The sequence below is a fragment of the Mobula hypostoma genome, chromosome 2, assembly GCF_963921235.1.
Source record: "Mobula hypostoma chromosome 2, sMobHyp1.1, whole genome shotgun sequence".
Classification (NCBI taxonomy): Eukaryota; Metazoa; Chordata; class Chondrichthyes; order Myliobatiformes; family Myliobatidae; genus Mobula; species Mobula hypostoma.
Window position 1 is genome coordinate 200,478,787 of NC_086098.1, and position 21,969 is coordinate 200,500,755.

Here is a 21,969-nt window from a genome sequence, read left to right on the forward strand (position 1 = left end):
TGGGACCACTACTTTTCACATTGTTTGTCAATGACTTGGATAATGGAATTGATAGTTTTGTGACTATGGTTGCGGATAATACAGACAGGTGGAGGGGTAGGTAGTGCAGTGGAAGCAATGTGATTGCAGCAGGACTTAGACAATTTGGAAAAAAAAAAATTGGCAAAAAAAGTGGCAGATGGAATACAGTGTTGGGAAATGTGTAATAATGCATTTTGGTAAAAAGGAACAATACTGAGGAGTATATTCTAAAAAGGGAGAAAGTTCAAACATCAGAGGTGCAGTGCAGAGGGACTTTGGAGCCCTCGTGCAAGACTCCCAGAACGTAAATTTACAGGTTGAGTCTGTGGTAAAGAAGGTAAATGCAAAGTTGGCATTTATTTCAAGGGAAACAGAATATAAAAGGAGATAATGCTGAGGCTTTATAAGACACTAGTCAGGTACTTGAGTATTGTCAATAGTTTTGGGCCCCAGATCTCAAAAAAATGTTTTCATTGGAGAGGGTCCAGAGGAGGTACATGAGGATTATTATGGAAATGAAAGGGTTAGACCACACTTGGAGTACTGTGTCCAGTTCTGGTCACCTCCTATAGGAAGGATGTGGCAGCATTGGAAAGGGTACAGAGGAGGTTTACCAGGATGCTGCCTGGTTTAGAAAGTATGCATTATGATCAGAGATTAAGGGAGCCAGGGCTTTACTCTTTGGAGAGAAGGAGGATGAGAGGAGACATGATAGAGGTGTACAAGATAATAAGAGGAATAGATAGAGTGGATAGCCAGCGCCTTTTCCCCAGGGCACCACTGCTCAATACAAAAGGACGTGACTTTAAGGTAAGGGGTGGGAAGTTCAAGGGGGATATTAGAGGAAGGTTTTTTTACTCAGAGAGTGGTTGGTGTGTGGACTGCACTGCCTGAGTCAGTGGTGGAGGCAGATACACCCGTGAAGTTTAAGAGACTACTAGACAGGTATATGGAGGATTTTAAGGTGTGGGCTTATATGGGAGGCAGGGTTTGAGGGTCAGCACAACACTGTGGGCCGAAGGGCCTGTACTGTGCTGTACTATTCCATGTTCTATGTTAACGTACGAGGAGCATTTGGCAATTTTGAGCCTGTACTCACTGGAATTTAGAAGAATGTGTGGGGATCTCATTGACATCTACTGAATATTGAAAGGATTTTATAGCATGGATGTGCAGAGGATGTTTCCTATGGTGGTGGTATCCAGAACTAGTGAGGAACAGCCTCAAAATTGAGGGGAAACCTTTTAGAACAGTGGTAAGGAGTAATTCTTTTAGTCAGAGTAGCGAGTCTGTGGAATGCTCTGCCACAGACTGCGATGGAAGCCAAGTCCGTGGATATATTTGAGGCAGAAGTTGATTGTTTCCTAATCAGTCAGGGAATCAAAGGATATGGTGAGAAGGCAGGTAGGTATATTGGGTTAAGTGGGATCTGGGATCAGCCATGATGGAATGGTGGAGCAGACTCGATGGACTGAATGGCCTGGTTCTGCTTCTATGTCTTATGGTCATTTGGCCTAGTTCAATTATAATAGCAAATGGCACAAAAGGCAGGGGGTGGGTGGAGAAGGCCACAAACAATACCTTGTATATTTTCCTCTCCATATTAACATTTTTGTGACTACTTCCAGTATCATGCCTCATGCTAAAAACACAAACAAAACCAAGTAACAGTATGATCTTTTAAAATCAATTGGGGGAGAGGAGAAGATGGCGACGTGACACAGCTTGCAGCGGCCACTCCGGTGAATGATATCTGTTATCTGTCAAGTGGGGTGCTATGCACAATCCTGATTTGATGGAGGCAGACGTGAGAGCACGGAGGAACATCTGGTGAAACTTCTGAAATGCCTGTTTCGTTGCCGCTGCTACTGTGAGATCCAGAATCTCCGGAGGGGAAGGCTCCGAGTCCTCGGCTTTGCTTGTTGCTTGGCGGCCGGGGCAGGGTCGAAGCACTCGGCAGAGATGGTGCTAGGTGTCGAAGGGCTGGTTGGAGGCTCGAAGTTTTCGGATGGATTCAGAGTCGGCTGTGGTCGGGTGCTTCCAATGCATCAGCAAGTTTGCAGCGCTTGGAGGCTCATGGCAGGGAGAGTTTCTCCCTTCTACCATCTGCGTGAGATGATGGGGCTATCGGGACTTGAGACTTTTTTTTACCGTGCCCATCGTCTGCTCTTTATCAAATTACGGTATCGCTTTGCACTATTGTAACTATATGTTATAATTATGTAGTTTTGTCAGTTTAAGTCTTGATTTGTCCTGTGTTTCTGTGATATCTTTCTGGAGGAACATTGTATCATTTTTTAATGCATGCATTTCTAAATGACAATAAACGAGGATTGAGTGTCCTCATAATCTAAATAACTAGATTAATGATTATAATTGTCTATACAATATATTGGACATATTTTCCATTCAGCTTTGGTGCTTGTCATCAGAAAATTTAAATGAGTTTCAGATAACTAATTTAAAGGAAATGGGATATTATAGGCAATGCCACAAAAAACAATACAGGTGAAGACCAAATACTACCCAAATTATTCTTTTTCTCTTTGAACCAAGCCTATCTATTCAAAAGACACCGCTATCAGCAGACTTGTCAGCTATCTCTCAAGCAAAAGTTTTTTTTGGGAATATTGGCATTGAATTTCCTGCTGTTCTAAGAGATTGATAACATTTTTAAAGACTTGCCTTCTGACAACTTTCTACTTCTGGCTATCTCTCTCTCTCACATTATCCTCTTGATGTGTACAACTCTCAATCTAAAACACAGCTTAAAACATTGTAGTGAGCTAAGGTTCTCACTTGGACAGTTTGATGTTCCCATTGGTGATACAAATTGAATACCATTAATGCAAAATTGCAGTTGTCTCAAAAATAATTTTCTATTTAATACTTTGAAATATTGTTAAAACAGCAAACATTACTTCTTTTCATACACACCTTTACTATTGATTTAGTTTTCTTTTTTATGCGTGGTTTCACTTTTTCTACAGTGGGGAGCTGTGGAAGTTTCTTCAATTCCTCCAAAACAGCTATTGCAGCAGCTTTCTTAGATATTTTCTTACTCTTCCCTTCTCCTTCTGCTGAAAATTCTCCAACCATTACTTTAGTCACAAAACTTTTCATGTGAGGAGGGCCACTTTCCTTTATCACCTACAAAAAAAAAATGTACTTCAACAGATAACATATAATTTACCAGTTACATACACAACCCATTTTTTCCCAAGTTTGCCAGTAGCAATCAATTACAAAATACCTCACTCTGAAGATTTAAAAAGATTTTCAATGCAGTACAATAAAAATATTACTTAGCTGCAGGAAAAGGCAGAAGTAGTACACAAGATCCATCCTTTTGGAAACAAACATCTAATTTGACCATTTAAAATTAGCATGTAAATGGAAGTAATCTGAATAATACTAACTAGTGGCACTGGTGCAAGGTTAACAGGGTAGTAATATTCCAGCACAACATGGGGTCTGTGAATTTGTGTACCTGTATCTGAATTATTGCTTGGGCACACATTGGAGGCTATTTTGTAGAGTAGCAAAAGGAGTATGAGACATCTCTGGTGTCTTTCGGGTGGAGGTAACAGCCATTACCACAACTTCCATCTTCACTTTCTACACCCATTTTCCTTGTAACTGCCTATTTCCTCTCAGCACTGATGCTATATCTTTAACAGCTCCATTCTCCCATACTGCCCCATAGTTATGCATCATTCAGTATACTTGATCCAATTTTTACATGCCCAAGAGAAAGGTGCCTTCACCATTCTTCTTCTGCAAACATTCCACAACTTCCTTAATGGGACAAATTATTTTCAAAAAGCTCCATGTTAAGAAAAATTGAAGCAAAGAAAAACTTCTCATCATTCCATTTTCATAACTGGTCTCACCCGAATCATTAATAAACACCCAATTGGCCAACAAAGAACTGAAGATTAAGAAAATGCACCCACAAACTGAATGCCTCTTTCTTATATGAAATTCATTTCCAGAAAATGATAAAAGCCAGATGTGTAATCAAAATTCTCATATACAGGTACATTTGATTCTTTGCAAGAAACACTACCAGCTAAAATTCAATGAATTCACATTCTTCTCCAGTTTTTGAAAGTTATTTCAGAAAACCATTCAGACAAAACATAGAAAGCAAAGAAACTATTGTGTGATCTGACTGGAGATCTTAATGCATCTTAGAAAATTGAGGACATTGTATACAGTGCCTATAGAAAATATTCACCCCACTTGGCAGTTTTCATGTCTTATTGTTTTACAACATTGGATCCCAATAGATTTATTCCAGATATTTTGACACTGATCAACAGAAAAGACTTCTATGTCAAAGTAAAACAAATTCTACAACTTGTTCTTAATTTATTACAATTATAAAATAAAATAATTGATTCTATAATTACTCACTCCTTCAAGTCAGTGTTTAGTAGATGCACCTTTGGCAGCAATTACAGTCTTGAGTCTGTGTGGATAGGTCTATTAGCTTTGCACATCTAGACTGCAATTTTTCCCCCATTCTTCTTTACAAAACTGCTCAAGCTCTGTCAGATTGCATGGGGATTGTAAGAGAATAGCCCTTTTCAAGTCCAGCCAATTGGATTGAAGTCTGGATTCTGACTTGGCCACTCCAGGACATTAACTTTGTTTTTTTTAAAAAAGCCAATCCTGCGAAGCTTAGGTTTTATGCTTGGAGTCATTGCCTTGCTGGAAAACATATCTTCTTCCAAGTTGCAGTTCTCTTGCAGACTACATCAGGTTTACCTCTAGGATGTCTCTGTATTTGCTAGATTAATTTTACCCTCTACCATCATAAGCCTTGCAGGGCCTGCTACAGTGAAGCATTCCCATAGCTTAATGCAGCCACCATCATGCTTCACAGTAGGGATGTATTTTTGATGATGTGCGATGTTTGGCTTATGTCAGACACAGCCTTCAGTCTGATGGCCAGAATGCTCGATTTTGGTTTCATTGGACCATAGAACCTTCTTCCAGCTGCCTTCAGAGTCTCCTACATGCCTTTTTGCAAACTACAGCTGAGATTTCAGGTGAGTTTTTTATCCCCCCCCCCCCACAAACAGCAGCTTTCTCTTAGCCATTCTCCCATAAAGCTGCGAATGGTGAAGCACATGGGCAGTATTTGTTGTATGCACAGTCTGTCCCATCTCAGCCACTGAACCTCACGACTCCTCCAGAGTTGTCATAGGTCTCTTGGTGGCCTCCCTCACTAGTCCCCTTCTTGCACAGTCACTCAGTTTTTGAGGATGTCCTGCTCTAGGCAGATTTACAGCTGTCATATTCTTTCCATTTCTTGATGATTCTCTTAACTGTACTCCAAGGGATATTCAGTGACTTGGAAATTTTCTAGTATTCATCTCCTGACTTGAGCTTTTCAATAACATTTTTGTGGAGTTGCTTGGAGTGTTCTTTTGCCTTCATGGTGTGGTTTTTGCCAGGATACTGACTCACCAGCAGTTTGACCTTCCAGATGCAGGTGTATTTTTACTACAGCAATCAAAACATTGGCTCTCCATTTGGAGATGTGGAGGTGGTTTCCATTTAACTATGTGAATTCCAAAACCAGTTGACTGCACCAGTGATGATCTGGCATGTCATATTAAAAGGAGTGAATATTTATGCAATCAATTATTTTGTGTTTTATATTTGTAATTTGTTACGAGAATACACATAAAATTAAGATGTTTGCTGGCCTGGGCTAGCATCAGTGGCATCAGCAGTTGGTCTGCCACCTGCCCTCAGGGGAAGGAGAGATAAGGAACAATGGAGCAGCGTCTGGAGATGTGTAATGAAGGGATGTGGGAGGGAGAGCTGTCTGGAGCGGCTCCCCCCTTTGAACCCTGAACTGTTTGAAGTGATGGACAGGCGATACCCCAGCAGGGGGATAAAAAGGGACAGGTTCGCTAAGACGACACACACGCCACCCGAGGTAACGAGACCCTGGAAGCGGTACGCTTCTCACGAGTGGGTGAGAAGTACCAGACAACGACCAGGGTGGAAAGGTACGATCAGCGGGAACCCGGTGTGTGTCCACCCTTGCCTGGGTGCCGGGTTCACTGCAGAGGATCGACCGCATCTGGAGGAGGGGTCACAGTCGGTGACCTCAGGTGACATCACCAAGGACCCGCCCAAAAGCTGTTTGTGAGCCATCTCGCTGGTCTGTGAGCCATCTCGCTGGTCTGTGAGTGAAGCCGTTCTGAATGATCAGTTGTTCCTATTCTATCTCTCTCTTCCCCCACCTTGTCCATCGCCATGGCAACGATTACTGCGAACTGAACTACTAACTGGACTGAACTTTGAGTCATTTTGAAATTGGTCATTTACCCCTAGACAACGATAGAGCTTGATTGATGCTGTTATCTTACTTCTGTGCACATGTGTGTTTATCATCACTGAACTGTTGCATTTATTATCCTTTCGATTACTGTGTTGCTTGTTTCTTTAATAAAACTTTCTTAGTTCTAGTACTCCAGACTCCAACTGAGTGATCCATTTCTGCTGGTTTGGCAACCCAGTTACGGGGTACGTAACAAATTGATTCAGATCACTTTGTAGAGATCTGTTTTCACTTTGACACACACGAGTCTTTTTCTGTTGATCAGTGTTAAAAAAGCCAAATTAAATCCACTATGATTCAATGTTGTAAAACAATAAAACATAAAAACTTCCAAGAGGGGTGAATACTTTTTATAGGCACTGTATGTTCATTAACATTGCATTCATAGTTCAATGAGCAAGTACTGCTGAGCAAATGAGTAAAAGAATCAAAAAAAATTTATTTACTTTTCATCTTGTTTAAAAGTTTCAAATAAGGTAAACTAAAAACAATTGAGAAAGCCCAAGAGCCAAACAAAAACTTCATTAACTGCACATATGAAGTTAGATCACTAGCACCAAAAGTAGTTCCAATGAATGTGTGCCTCATGCAATAAATAACTTACAAAATCAGTACATTAATCTACTGCTCAGTAATAATACTTGTAAGGAAATTTGGATTATTCAAACAAATGTATTTAGTATGCCAAGATGTGTCAAAAATTATTATGCAAAATCTATTAATAATTTAACTCTTATGCAAATTAAAGACACATTGAAAACTTACTTCAAAGTTGACAGGCATATTTCTTTTCAATGCAATCTCAAAAACTTGGCTTATTTCAGATTTATTGAGATCATCATCATCTGTTTCCTTGCCATTAATCTGCAGAGCAACAGGTTACCAGTAAGAAATTCCATAATAATCATTAAAACTGAGCCACTCTTAAGTTCAACATTAAAAGACAATTACATTGAAAACAAAATCTTAGAAGGTTTAAATTTAAAGTACTTCCATTGAGAATACAGTTGGCCCTCCTTACCCGCGAGGGATTGGTTCCGAGACCCCCACGGATACCAAACAACGCGGATGCTTAGGTCCCTTATTGAACCTGTCTCAGTGTGGGTGGACTTTAGGACCCAGGGTAGCTCCAGACCTTATTTAACCAGTCTTAGTGACGGTGGCCTTTTGGACCCAGGGCAGCACAGGACCCATCGCCCACAGTGTTTCTGTTCCGTTGACTTATAATACCTAATACAATGTAAATAGTTGTTATACTGTATTGTTTAGAGAATAATGACAAGAAAATATGTCTGTACATGTTCAGTACAGACACAACCATCATAGCTCTTCTGGGAACCCGACGCCGCTCCGGCATCAGCCGATCCCGATTCTCCCGTGATCTTTAAGTTCTTGAGGCTGTAGCGCTTTACATAGCCAGCCAGCCAGCCATCCCGAGCACTAACGTTTTCACGAATTTCAGTTTCTTTCTGCTTTACTGTGCGAATGCTCGATTCGTTCTTACCGACCTTACGGCCCACTTTGGAATGCGACATGCCACTTTTCAAAAGATCTAATATTTCTAATTTCTCGGCGAGAGATAGCACTTTACTCTTAGCCTTTGAGGAATTGCTTTGACCATGTAATTGCTTTTTAGGAGCCATTTTTTCACAAAAACAAAGCAGCGAACGAACAAGACACGAGGCGAACAATGAGTGCAGGAGAGAGAACTTCTGGGTTTTCCCACTTCAAGGTTGGCTGAACTTGTGCATGCGGAACTCGTGGATAAGGAGGGCTGACTGTATTTGCATATAAAGAGCATTTCACATCACTTTCTGAACAACTCAAAGCACAAGGTAATTTATTTTCCTCCAAAATAGTAGGCAGTCGTTTGGCTTAACAAGTCGAGACAAGCTTTTTTCTCCATCAATTTTCTTGTGCCCTACAATTCCTACATTCCCATCAGCTCCTCTCTCACATTTGATTTGCCTGCCACATGCAAAACCAAGAGTAATTTACAGTAACCAATTACCTACTGGCTAGCATGACGTTGGAACAAAAGAAATATATGGCCGCAGGAAAATTTGCAAATTTCACACAGATAGTACCCTGAATGAGGATCAAATCTGAGTTTCTGGAGATGGGCTGTAGCACCACTGCCATTGTACCACTTCACAGCTGATGAAATAGTTTAAATGCACCAATTATTGTAATGAGGGACTACTAAAAACAAATTTTTTGTAATATTGGGAGGACAACAAGGACAGAAGGGACAATTCTCTCTGCTTGGCCTAGATCTATTGGATACACTTGTGAATACAGACAGAACCTCTGTTTAGTAGTTCAATCGACAAATGGCTGCTACCCTCACAATATTGTATCATCATAGATCATGCTTAGGTTTTAGAAAAGTAATTTAATTTCAGAATTTTTAACTCTAATTCAACTAACTCAACTAAAGAGGGCATGAGCGCTTCATGGTTTCTACTCAGGTAAGATATTCATCCTCTAAACTGGTTCTCCATTTTTTTGACTATGTACATATATTCCATATTGCTGTCAGCCCTTCAAGGAAGGCGAGGTTTTACTGGTGGTTAAGTAGACAGAAAGAGTGGGCAAAGTTAAGATATCAAGTAAAGAAAAATAAGACAAATAAAATGGAGGCACTGGGGAAGATGGCCACGGATGTCCACAAACCAAAAGCAAAGGTATTACTGGAAACAGTTTTGTTCTAGGCTGAGCTCTGAACAAACCAAAATAGTTAGATATTGGAGAATTAAAGGCCAACCAGGTGAATACCTGGAATTAACAGTTGCTGAAAGAGAGCAAACTGATCAAATGACAAACAGACCAAAATACTGATTGAGAGAGAGTGGGTATCATCAGGAGAGAATGAAGAGTTAGACACTCGGTACAAGATGGAATTGGATACAGAGATAATAAACTAGTTGGACTATAAACAAGCTTCTTTCTATCTGGTGGAAAGTACATACTGCAGGTATGGTAAGTGCGCTGCGCAGTAATACACAACTCCTGAAAGCAGAGCCAAACAACTAACAAAAATACTAATACTCACAGTTGGTAATTTGGATGGCAGGGTTTCATTTTGCAAAGCTTTGAGCGCTTTAGCAGCTGCATCATGTTTAGCAGCCTGCCTGGACCTTCCTTTTCCTTGGAACTGTTGGTTTCCGATTACTAGTTCAACTTGGTAAGTGACTGGTCCAACAGGAGGGAAAGGGTAAAAATACCTTGGGGAAAAAACAGAGACCATTCATGATGATTTCATAAGAGACATGACCTATTTATTTGTAGGATTCCTGATTACACAGCTGACTATCCAGAAAAATCGAGGCTTTCAGAAACCTGAGCACTTCCTGATAGAGGTCAATGAGGAGTTAATATTCCACCACAATCAAATGTAGTTCTGAAATGAATCTGAACTGAGAACAGCACACAACAGGAACTGAATACAAATATTTAGTCAGTATTACTTTGTTTAAAATCATTGAGCTAGTAGAAAAGCCCTTGAGACAGCTTAAATGCTCCCCATGATTATTGAATATCATTGTCAAAACTTCAAATCTATCACCATTCCTTCATAACCTGGGAAGTTCTGAAGCATGAAGAAAAAATCTAGAGCTCCTGTCCTACTCATCGGCTGGGCTGACATATTCGCTGAAAATGAAACATTATCTTAATTTCTTGCACTCATTAATAGCTGAGATAAATAAAAGTGAATAATGCAACTCAGTAAATTGATAAAATAGTTACCTTTGAGGATAAGCATTATTTCTCAGTATGCTGTAGCTTGGCCTTAATCCAGGATAAGGATCAATTGGTCTGTAGGTCGGTTTCTTTCCCATTTTCATACACAAGGCATTTAACTCTACTGTTGGAGTAACACTGTCTGAAAATGCATACAAGATTTGTTTAATTTGACATATATACATCAAATTTTACATATACTATTTCACTTGCTGTAACATGTTTGGTTTAAGATCTGTAATGTAGTTGCACATAAGTAGTTTAAAAAAATTGTGGAAGTTACCAAAGATTGACTATTATACTCTTTCTTCCTATTCTCCGCAAAACTTAAGACCCTTGTACCTCTACTTTCAACAGTTCAAGATGCTACTGTGTAGATGGTTTTAGCTTTCACTATTGTCAAGTGCTTGACAAACAGCAATCAATGTTGCTTCTACTAAAACTAATTTTTACCAGGATTTTTTGAATCATTACGTGGGGGTCGAGGTGGTGGTTTTGGGAGACTGGTTTCCACCAAGGCCTTTGCGGCTGCTGCATGCTGAGCCTTTTTAATGCTGCTTCCTTCAGCTTCCCATTGCTGGTCACCAAGAGTCAGCTGCACTGTAAAAACCTGCAATAAAATTTAAAATTTAGTGCAAATAGTAGTTTCCAAGTTTAATTTACTTTTGCAGTTAAAAATAACCAATAAAACCCAATATACTTTAAAAATTACATTTGTATGCTGATTTAGCTTTTAAAAAAAATCTACATATATGCATAGTTATACTTCCTTAAAAATATGATTTGGCGTTTTATTCCTGAAATATTGTTAACTATATTACCAATAAGCTATTATCATTCTGACAAAATGTGCTTTGCAATATTTAAGAAATAGCAACTCTGCTATAGAAGCTGAACAAACATTGCGTAACAATTAGATTATATTCATCAACATAAAATGTCCTGAAATTCACATAAAGCATTCTCTATCTTTTTTTTCCTCTCTTTTCCAGAAACCAAGGATTCCTTCTCCAACAGAGTCATTCATGAGGTCCAAGACCATGGCTAATTGCAGTTTAGCCATTTAAAGCCAAGCAGTAAACATCAACTGACTTTTAATAGAGTAGCAACTTGCACTTGCCTGCAAATAAACGCACCTGCACTTTTATGGAAAGAACAGTGGGTAGGAAAAGGGGGAGAAAAACCCATTTCTATGTAGCTTTGTCAGTTAATTTAGAAGAGACTGGGAATTAAATCGGGCCTCAACATGCATGACTATGTGTCTAGGCATAGCTCAAATGACATCTATGCTGGCAGGATCTCAGATGGTGACAAGAGGGCATAGAAGAGCAGAATATATCAGCTAGTTGAGTGGTGTCATAGCAACAAACCTTGCACTCAATGTTAGTAAGACCAAAGAGCCGACTGTGGACTTCAGAAAGGGTAAGATGAGGAATCACAAACAATCCTCATACAGGGTTCAGAAATGGAGAGAGTAAGCAATTTGAAGTTCCTGATGTCGATATCTCCAAGGACCTAAACTGGTCACAACATATAGATGCAGCTATAAAGATGGCAAGACAGCAGCTGTATTTCATTAGGAGTTTGAGGAGATTTGGTTTGTCACCTAAAGCACTTGAAAACTCCTACAGATGTACCATGGAAAGCATTCTGACCAGCTGCATCACCAAGTGGTATGGAGGGGTGGAAGTACTGTACAGGATCAAAGTTGCAGGAAGCTGTAAAATTATCAGTTCTATCATGGGTACTGGCCTCTGTAGCATCCAAGACATCTTCAAGGAGCGATGCCTCAGGAAGGTGGTGCCCATTACTAAAGACCCCCACCACCCACAACATTTTTATCATCAGGAAGGAGGAACAGAAGCTGGAAGGTGAACACTCAGCGATTCATCAGGAACAGCTTCTTCCCCTCTGCCATCCAATTTCTAAATGGATGTTGAACCCATGAACACTGCCTCAATACTTTTTTTAGTATTTCTGTTTTTGCCATGTATTCAACCCGAACCTGAGGCTCTAGAGGGTTCCTGTACTGTGGAAGACGTCCTGCCTCGACCCTGTGCCGAAGATGCCGCGCCCCAGCGGCCTCAATGACTACAGACCGGTGGCATTGACCTCCCACATCATGAAGACCCTGAAGAGACTTGTTCTGGAGCTGCTCTGGCCTATGGTCAGGCCACACTTAGATCCCCTCCAGTTCGCCTACCAGCCCCGACTAGGAGTTGAGGATGCCATCGTTTACCTGCTGAACCATGTCTACGCCCACCTGGACAAATCAGCGAGCACTGTGAGGGTCATGTTTTTTGACTTCTCCAGTGTGTTCAACACCATCCACCCTGCTCTGCTGGGGGAGAAGCTGACAGCGATGCAGGTGGATGCTTCCCTGGTGTCATGGATTCTTGATTACCTGACTGGCAGACCATAGTACGTGTGCTTGCAACACTATGTGTCCAACAGAGTGATCAGCAGCACTGGGGCTCCACAGGGGACTGTCTTGTCTCCCTTTCTCTTCACCATTTACACCTCGGACTTCAACTACTGCACAGAGTCTTGTCATCTTCAGAAGTTTTCTGATGACTCTGCCATAGTTGGATGTATCAGCAAGGGAGATGAGGCTGAGTACAGGGCTACAGTAGGAAACTTTGTCACATGGTGTGAGCAGAATTATCTGCAGCTTAATGTGAAAAAGACTAAGGAGCTGGTGGTAGACCTGAGGAGAGCTGAGGTACCAGCGAGCCCTGTTTCCATCCAGGGGGTCAGTGTGGACATAGTGGAGGATTACAAATACCTGGGGATACGAATTGACAATAAACTGGACTGGTCAAAGAACACTGAGGCTGTCTACAAGAAGGGTCAGAGCCGTCTCTATTTCCTGAGGAGACTGAGGTCCTTTAACATCTGCCGGACGATGCTGAGGATTTCTACGAGTCTGTGGTGGCCAGTGCTATCATGTTTGTTGTTGTGTGCTGCGGCAGCAGGCTGAGGGTGGCAGACACCAACAGAATCAACAAACTCATTCGTAAGGCCAGTGATGTTGTGGGGATGGAACTGGACTCTGTCACGGAAGTGTCTGAAAAGAGGATGCTGTCTAGGTTACATGCCATCTTGGACAATGTCTCCCATCTACTACATAATGCACTGATGGGCACAGGAGTACATTCAGCCAGAGACTCATCCCACCGAGATGCAACACAGAGCGTCATAGGAAGTCATTCCTGCCTGTGGCCATCAAACTTTACAACTCCTCCCTTGGAGGGTCAGACATCCTGAGCCAATAGGCTGGTCCTGGACTTATTTCATAATTTACTGGCATAATTTACATATTACTATTTAACTATTTATGGTTCTATTACTATTATTTATGGTGCAACTGTAACGAAAACCAGTTTCCCCCCAGGATCAATAAAGTATGACTACTTATTTTAACTTAACGATTATACACACATATAATTACAGTCATTCCATTTTTTTCTATATTTATCATGCATTGCACTGTACTGCTGCCACTAAGTAAGCAAATTTCCTGACATATGCCAGTGATATTAAACCTGATTCTGAATTAAATAAGGTCCATCCTGGCTTGCAGAGCTGAGTAATCTCTCCACCTAGATATAGAAGAGTATTAGTATTTACAACTTCACCCTTCTGTTGTCATTTGAAAAATGAGACAATGAATTATTTTACAAAATCATTACATTTTCTTATGGATTGGAGATCTAGCCAAAAGATTCATCACCCAAATATTACAATCAGTATCAAACTATTAACTTACATGACCCCATCATCTGTCCTCCCAACAAACCCATGTTTGGGAATAAGCTTAATATACCCAACAGGATAAATTAATGAAAAGGACATAAAAACATTCTGGACAAATACAAACATTTAATTTAAACATGCAAATTAATATTCTGTAAGATAACAATGGAATTCTTGTGGGACAGTGCTGAGCTGTATATACTAGAAGAACTAATTCTACTCTTTCTTATGTCCTTCACAAAAAGTCCCCATCCTTTTCCACCAGAGGAAGTCAAGTGGAAAAACTTAATATACAATTTAGTATTCTGTTAACCTCAGCCTTTGCCATTCCTTCCACCACACCAGTTAGTGCTATAGTGAGCCATACAAGTGTTCCGCACTACCCCTACCAAAAACATCCACTGTAATAGTGCAGTCAACTACCATCGTTTTTAAGTAATTCCTAGAATTAAAAGGTACAACCACATGTGGGAGCCAAAAGGTCTCAGCCAAAAATAACACCAGTGCAGTGAACCTCCAAGAGTTCCAAGCCTATTCCACTCCACATATGAAAAATCACTGTCCAATGCCTGTATAAAAAGCAACTGTGGTTACAAGAGCAATGCAAATTCTGAAGAGGGAAGTGAAGGCTGTGCCATCTATGTTTGAACTCCAATAGAATCCTCCAGTATAGCAATCCACATTCCTAAATCAAGTGGAAACTTGATGTAAACATGACGAATTTCATCACCATAAGCAAAAATTTGGTCAAACTTGTCACTTCCACATCAACTACAATTCACATAGAGATTAATAACCTAGCTCTATTTAAAAACTGCTACTCTCATCAATGAGGTCTTTTTATTGCAAACCTGTATTTCATTCAACTTCACCTAGCCATAAAAATATACTTGCTCATTGAGATGCACTAGGTCGTTAAAACTTGGGAAGGATAATTTCCAATGTGTCATTACATTAAGTCTTAAAATGGAAAAGCACACTTATACCCTAATAACTGGACAGAGATTATATTTGAATAAAAATAATAGAGGCACATAACCAAAAGAAAATTTTTATTATTTTAATTATTGCGATAAAGTTTTTACTTTGCTCTTCTCAAACCTTCAGAAGGAATTTCACCAGCATCGTAAAAATTCCAGAAGACACATGGATAAGAAATAAACTATTCAAAACTTGAAGATTCCAATGAAAGTAGAAAGCTGCCTAGATAGCATGTTCATATTTACCTTGGCATGAGCTGGACCAAGTTCATTTAAAAGTTTGTACTCTGGTTGAATCTTGTTGAAACGGGCTAACTCATTCACAAGACACATAGGGGTTTTCTCTTTGGGGTTTGCCATGTTTGAAGGAACTGAAAAATAAGTTAAGTTGTATCAGTCAATACAGTTGCTTCTGTTTCATTACTAAAATTAGCCTTAAACAAGAGACCATAATACAACTGATTACGGTTAATTGGGTCAGCCGCTTATTTGGGACAACTCTCAAAGAACAAAAACTAATCAAGAAAATAGCCTTCATTTATTTGGGACACTATACTGCTTAACTAGAGCAGGAGACTGTTGCCGAAGAGTTTCTAACTTGCATCCTTCACGTGCACATTGCGTGGCCATTAAGACGCGATGTGCTTAGAACGAACAATTTCAAAATAGCGTCACTTGCGAGTTTGTGTTCAAGAAGCAGATACTTTTGTCACTGAGCAATAAACAGTAAGATAATTCAGAACTGTTTTTCTCATTACGATTTCAAGCACTCAGGCTTTGAGATGTCAGAAATGGCCAGGTATGAAAATGAAGAGATTTCACTGGGTCAACAAATTAGGAACTACAAAGAATTTGAAGGTATCAACAAATCATCTTGAATGCTACAGTTCAAATGAATATTTGGAAGATGCAATTATTGAAAGCAATCCACTACCTGCACTTGGTGTCTGCGCTGATTTTGTTCATCTAGTCAATCAAAAGAACACAGAATACCCTGAATGAATTCCTCTGTCCATAACTATTAGGAACTGGTACAGCTTTAAAGTACTGTAGTAGTTTTGGTAGTGTTCCAATTTATTCTGTATTTCATTTAAATACATAATTTGTTACTCAGTTTAATGATAGTTTGCTCTTTTTTTTTAAATAAAATAGCCAAAGTGTATTAGTTCCAGTGTGCAACAATCAACCAGAATCCCCTGTAACACACACTGATTTTCACTGCCAGGGACAATGGATTTTGAAGCACTGAATCAGCCCCAACATATCCCCTGGACTAATCAATTTTTAAAATAAATCTTAATATAAACAGTCATAATTCATAAATATACTGCTCTGGTTCAATCCGATTAGCAAAATGACCTGCACAGAATGGCCCTGCCACAAATATTTAGCATACCACTGTACATCAGTTTCTTTCTTCCTCCCTTCAATCCCATTCCTGAAACCATTTCTGTACATACACTCAGTGGCCACTTTATCAAGTATATCTGTCTATCTGCTTGTTAATGCAAATATTTCATCAGGCAATCATGAGGCAGCAACTCAACACATAAAAGCATGCAGACATGATCAAGAGAGACAGTTGTTCAGACCAAACATCAGAATGGGGAAGAACTGCGATTCAAGTGACTTTGGCCATGGAATGTTTGTTGGTGCCAAATGGGACGGTTTGAGTATCTCAGAAACTGCTGATCTCCTGGGATTTTCATGCACAACGGTCTCTAATGCTTACAGAAAATGATGTGGAAAATTAAAAACATCCTTTGAGCAGCAGTTCTGTGGACGAAAACATCCTGTTAATGAGAGAGATCAAAGGAAAACTCTACAGTTGAAGACCATACCAAGTTCCACGCCAGTGTTCCAACGGCTCTATCAGCAGCAGGAGCAGCGCACATTGAGGAGGTTTCTCACAGTCGGCAGCGTTCAGTTAAAAGGAGAGTTTCACGTGCGTTCAGTATCATTCCAGTGGCCCAGTCAGTGGTGGGAGCAGCACTCAGTCAGGAGGTTGCTCACAGTTCAGTGGCACTCATTTAAAAGGAGAGCCTTGTGGGCATTCAGTGTCATTCTGGCAGCCCAATCAGCGGCAGGAGCAGCACGGAAGAGTAAATAAAAGTATAGAAGGGACAAGTGAAGCAACCACTGTTGGGAGTGGGCCAGTGCTGACAGTGGGAGTGTCAGGCTTTGGCTCTCGGTAAGTTGTTATGTTTCCCTTTTTTCTTACTGTGTCAGAGGTACTGAATATAATTTAAATGGCATTGTGTGTTCTTCATGATGGATGTTGAAGTTCTGGGAGATCCAGGCTCCCAGGGAACTACATCTATGTGAAGTGCATCCAGCTATAGCTCTTCAAAGGGATCTAGAGTATCAGCTGGATGAACTTCAGATTATATAGGAGAGTGAGGAGATAAGAGTTACAAAGAAATAGACACCCCTCAGTTGCAGGAGGTGGGTAGCAGAGTGAATGTCAGGAGAATAAATGGGAAAGTGAATAGGCAGTAAGCATAGAGCACCAGTGTCCTTCCCCTCAATAATGTGTATACTGTTTTGGATACTGTTGTGGGGGATGACCTCCCAGGGAATGTCATGGAGACCAGGCTACTGGCACTGAACACAGGTCTGTGGTATAGAATGGAAAGAGGGAGAAGAGGGGAGTGGTAGTGATAGGGGACTCAATAGTCAGAGGTACAGATAGGAGATTCTGTAGATGTGAACAGGACACCTGGATCTTGCCTCCCAGGTGCCAGGGTCAGGGACGTCTCGGATCACATCCACAGGAGAGGGAGCGAGAGCAGCCAGAAGTTTTGGTACATATTGGTACCAATGACATAAGAAGGAAAAGCAATAAGGTCTTGAAGAGAGAATTTAGAGAGCTAGGCAGAAAGTTGAGAAGCAGCTGGTAGTAATTTCCGGATTGCTACCTGTGCCACGCGCCAGTGAGAGTAGAAACAGGACGATCTGGCAGATAAATGCATGATTGAGAAGCTGGTGCAGGGGGCAGAGCTTCAAGTTTTTGGATCATTGGGATCTCTTCTGGAGAAGGTATGACCTGTACAAAAGGGATGGATTGCACATGAACCCGAGGGGGACCAATATTATCGTGGACAGGTTTGTTAGAACTGCTGGGAAGGGTTTAAACTAATTTGGCAGGGGAATGGGAACTGGAGTGAAGGGACTCTGGATAGGACAAAATTGTAGCCAGCAGGGTGAGTATCAATGCATTAAGGATGCAGAATATAAAAAGGTAGAAAATACAGTACTCAAAGTGTTATATCTCAATGCAGAGAGTACAAGAAATAAGGTGGATGATCTTGTGCTCTCTTATAGATTGTCAGGTATGATGTTGTGGCCAGCAGTAAATCATGGCTGAAGGATGGTTATAGTTGGGAGCTGAATCTCCAAGGTTACACGTTGCATCAGAGAGATAGGAAAGTTGGCAGAGGTGGTGACATGACTCTGCTGGTAAAGAACAGCATTAAATCAGTAGAAGGGACATAGGATCAGAAGAGGTTGAATTCTTGTAGGTTGAGTTAAGAAACTGCAAGGGTCATAGGACCCTGATGGCAGATAAATATAGGTCTCCTGACAGTAGCTGGGATGTGGACTACAGATTATAACAGCAAACAGAAAGGGCAAAAAGGCCTTTATGATAGTCATGAGAGATTTCAACATGCAGGAAGCTGGGAAGATCAGGTTGGTAATGGATCCCAAGAAAATGAATTTGTTGAATGCCTACAAAATGGCTTTTTAGAGCAGTTTGTCATTGAGCCTACCAGGGGATCAGCTATTTAATAAACCAGAGGTGATTAGGAAACTTAAGGTAAAGTCACCCTTTGGAGACAGTGATCACAATATGATTGAGTTCAGCTTGAAATTGATAGGGAGAAAGTAAAGCCTGACGTAGCAATGGAGTTAAGGAAATTACAGTGTTGTGAGAGAGGAGTTGGCCAAAATGAATTGGAAGGAAAAGCTGACAGGGATGATAGCAGAGCAGCAATGGCTAGAGGTTCTCGGAAAAATTAGGGAAGTGCAGGATAGCTGTATATCCAAAAACAAAGAAATACCCAAATGGCAAAATAGTACAATAGTGGCTGACAAGGGAAGTCAAAACTAATTTAAAAGCAAAAGAGAGGGCATACAACAAAGCAAATATTAGCAGAAAGATAGAGGATTTGAATGCTTTTAAAAACGTACAGAAAGCAACAAGAATCATTAGGAGGGAAAAGATGAAATATGAAAACAAGCTAGCAAATATTAAGGTGGATAGAAAAAAGCCTTTTCAAGTACATAAAAAATAAAAGCAAGAGGAGAGTGGATCTAGAACTGCTAGAAAATGAGGCCAGAGAAATAAAAACAGGGAACAAGGAGATGGCAGATGAACTGAGGGTTCTAGGGTTCTAAAAGGGGTAGTGGTAGAGATTATGGAAGCATTAGCAATGATCTTTCAAAAATCATTAGGCTCTTTCATGGTTCTGGAGGACTGGAAAATTGCAAATGTCATTCCACTCTTTAAGAAAAGAAGGCAGCAGAAAGGAAATTACAGACCAGTTAGCCTGACCTCGGTGTTTAGGAAGATGTTGGAGTCAATTGTTAAGGATGTGGGTATGGAGTACTTGGAGACATAGGACAAGATAGGACAAAGTCAGCATCGTTTCCTTAAGGGAAAATCTTGCCTGATGAACCTGCTGGAATTCTTTGCAGAAATTATAAGTAGGATAGATAAAGGGAATGCAGTGGATGCATCAAGAAGAAAATGCATCTTGGATTTTCAAGAAGGCCTTTGACAAGGTGCCACACACAAGGCTGCTTACCCAGTTAAGAACCCAAAGCCCAAAGTGTTACAGAAAACTTACTGGCATGGTTAGAGCATTAGCTGATTGGTAGGAGGCAGCAAATGGGAATAAAAGGATCTTTTTCTGGTTATCTGCCAGTGACTAGTGGTGTTCAGTAAGGGATGGTGTTGGGTCCACTTCTTTTTATGCTGTATACCAATGATTTAGATGACAGAATAGATAGCTTTGTTGCCCAGTTTGTAGATGATACAAAGATTGGTGGAAAGGCAGGTACTGTTGAGGAAACAGGTAGGATGCAGAAGGATTTAGACAGATTAGGAGATTGGGCAAGAAAGTGGCAAATGAAATATAATGTTGGAAAATGCATGGATATGTACTCTTGTAGAAGAAATAAATGTGCAGACTATTTTCTAAATGAGGAGAAAATCCAAAAATCTAAGTTACAAAGGGACTAGGGAGTCCTTGTGCAGAACACCCTAAAGATTAACATTGGGGTTGAGTTGATGGTGAGGAAGGCAAATGCAACGTTAGCATTCATTCCAAAAGGACTAGAATATAAGAGCAGGAGTGTGATGCTGAGGCTTTTCAAGAGACTGATAATAGCTCTGGGCCTGTACTCGCTGGAATTTAGAAGGATGGGGGGGGAGGGAGGAGGTCTCATTGAAACCTTTTGAATGTTGAAAAGCCTAGACAGAGTAGAAGTGGAAAGGATATTTCCCATAGCAAGGGAGTCTCAGACAAGAGGGCATGGCCTCAGGATAGAGGGGTATCCATTTAAAAGAGGGGAGAAATTTCTTTAGCTGGGGTGGTGAATTTGTTACCAGAAGCAGCTGTGTTTGGTGTGTTTAAGGCAGAGACTGACAGGTTCTTGATTGGCCGCAGCATCAAAGGTTACAAGGTGAAAGCTAGGGAGTGGGACAGAGGAGGGGGAAAAAAGGATCAGCCATGATTGAATGGTGGTGCAGACTCAACAGGTCAAACGGCCTAATTCTGCTCCTATGTCTAATGGTCTGTACCTAATAAACCAGCCACCGAGTGCACAGCAAGTGTGAATTGGGAGGTTTTTTTGACAAAGATGTGCTTGGTAAGTAAGAGGCCTTCAAAAGTGAAATTTTGAGAGTACAGAGTTTGCATATTCTTATCAGAATAAAAGGCAAGGCTAACAGGTTTTGGGAACCTTGATTTTCAAGAAATGTTGAGGTCCTATTTAAGGAGGTGCATAGCAGGTACAGACAGGAAAGAATAAATGAGGTACTAAAGTCGTCGCTACCTGTAAGATGGCAGCGCACTTGGTCACAGCAGCCTCTCCAGGTCCAACAAATGGTGCAGGTTTTTGTTTTAAATGTTTTTCTTGTGATATCAAGGCCATGTTGGACATTGGTAATATAAAATAATGCAGGCATTGTTTACTTGATCAATGGCGGGGGTGCTGCTTGTCCTCTATTGTTGCATGGACAGGCCTTCATGCCACAGTGTCACTTATTACAGCCACAAAAGGAAGGAGATACAGAGGCATGGAGGGCATGCTTGACTGGGGCTAACCTCTGCAGACCACCTTTCCCCATCAGGTTTTGCTCTCTGGAAGACAAGCTGATTTGCATTCATCTGCGGCTGACCCATCATTGCTTGCTTGTTCTTGCAGAAACGTGGCTCCAGGACAATGCTCCTTGCACCATCAATTTTCAGCCATGCCACTCAGCGACTGGATGAAGGAAAAGTAGTGGATGTTGTCTACATGGACTGTAGCAAGGCCTTTAATCAAGATCCCCTATGGGAGACTGTTCAAGAAGGTTAAGTTGCTTGGCATTCAGGGTGAGGTAGTAAATGGATTTGACATTGGCTTTGCAGAGTAGCCAGAGAGTGGCAGTAGACTGTTGCCTCTCTGACTGGAGGCCTGTGACTAGTGGTGTGCTGCAGGGATCGGTGCCGAGTCTGTTGTTATTTGTCATCTATATCAACAATCTGGACGATAAAATGTTGAACTGGATCAGCAAATTTGCACATGACAAGAAGAATTTGGCAGATAGAATTTAATGCAGACAAACACTGAGTTTGGGAGGATAAACCAAGGAAGGACTTACACTGTGAATGGTAGGACACAGAGGAGTGCAGTGGAACAGAGGATCTGGGAATACAGATCCACAATTCCTTAAAATTGGCATCATACGTAAGTAGGGTCATGAAGAGAGATTTTGGCATACATAAATCAAAAGAACTGAATACAGGAGTTGGAATGTTCTATTGAAACTGATTAAGAAGTTGTTGAGACCTAATTTGGAGTAGTGTGTGCAGTTCTGATCACCTACCTACAGGA

The 21,969-nt window shown here is 40.8% G+C and overlaps 1 protein-coding gene across 4 annotated transcripts in view; it reads right to left on the reverse strand.

Annotated features, from left to right (window-relative positions):
- The window catches only part of stau1 (staufen double-stranded RNA binding protein 1), a 47,460-nt gene that overhangs the window by 17,531 nt on the left and 7,960 nt on the right, over nucleotides 1-21,969 (reverse strand). For 3 of the 4 annotated variants that reach the window (XM_063041396.1, XM_063041394.1, XM_063041393.1), the window contains exons 3-8: nucleotides 15,112-15,236; nucleotides 10,583-10,739; nucleotides 10,136-10,271; nucleotides 9,441-9,612; nucleotides 7,151-7,249; nucleotides 2,959-3,171 (exon numbers count right to left, since the gene is read on the reverse strand). In XM_063041396.1, coding sequence (XP_062897466.1) covers nucleotides 2,959-3,171; nucleotides 7,151-7,249; nucleotides 9,441-9,612; nucleotides 10,136-10,271; nucleotides 10,583-10,739; nucleotides 15,112-15,236 — 902 coding nt within the window. The remainder of the gene's footprint in view (nucleotides 1-2,958; nucleotides 3,172-7,150; nucleotides 7,250-9,440; nucleotides 9,613-10,135; nucleotides 10,272-10,582; nucleotides 10,740-15,111; nucleotides 15,237-21,969) is intronic. The other variant, XM_063041395.1, reaches the window with a different exon arrangement.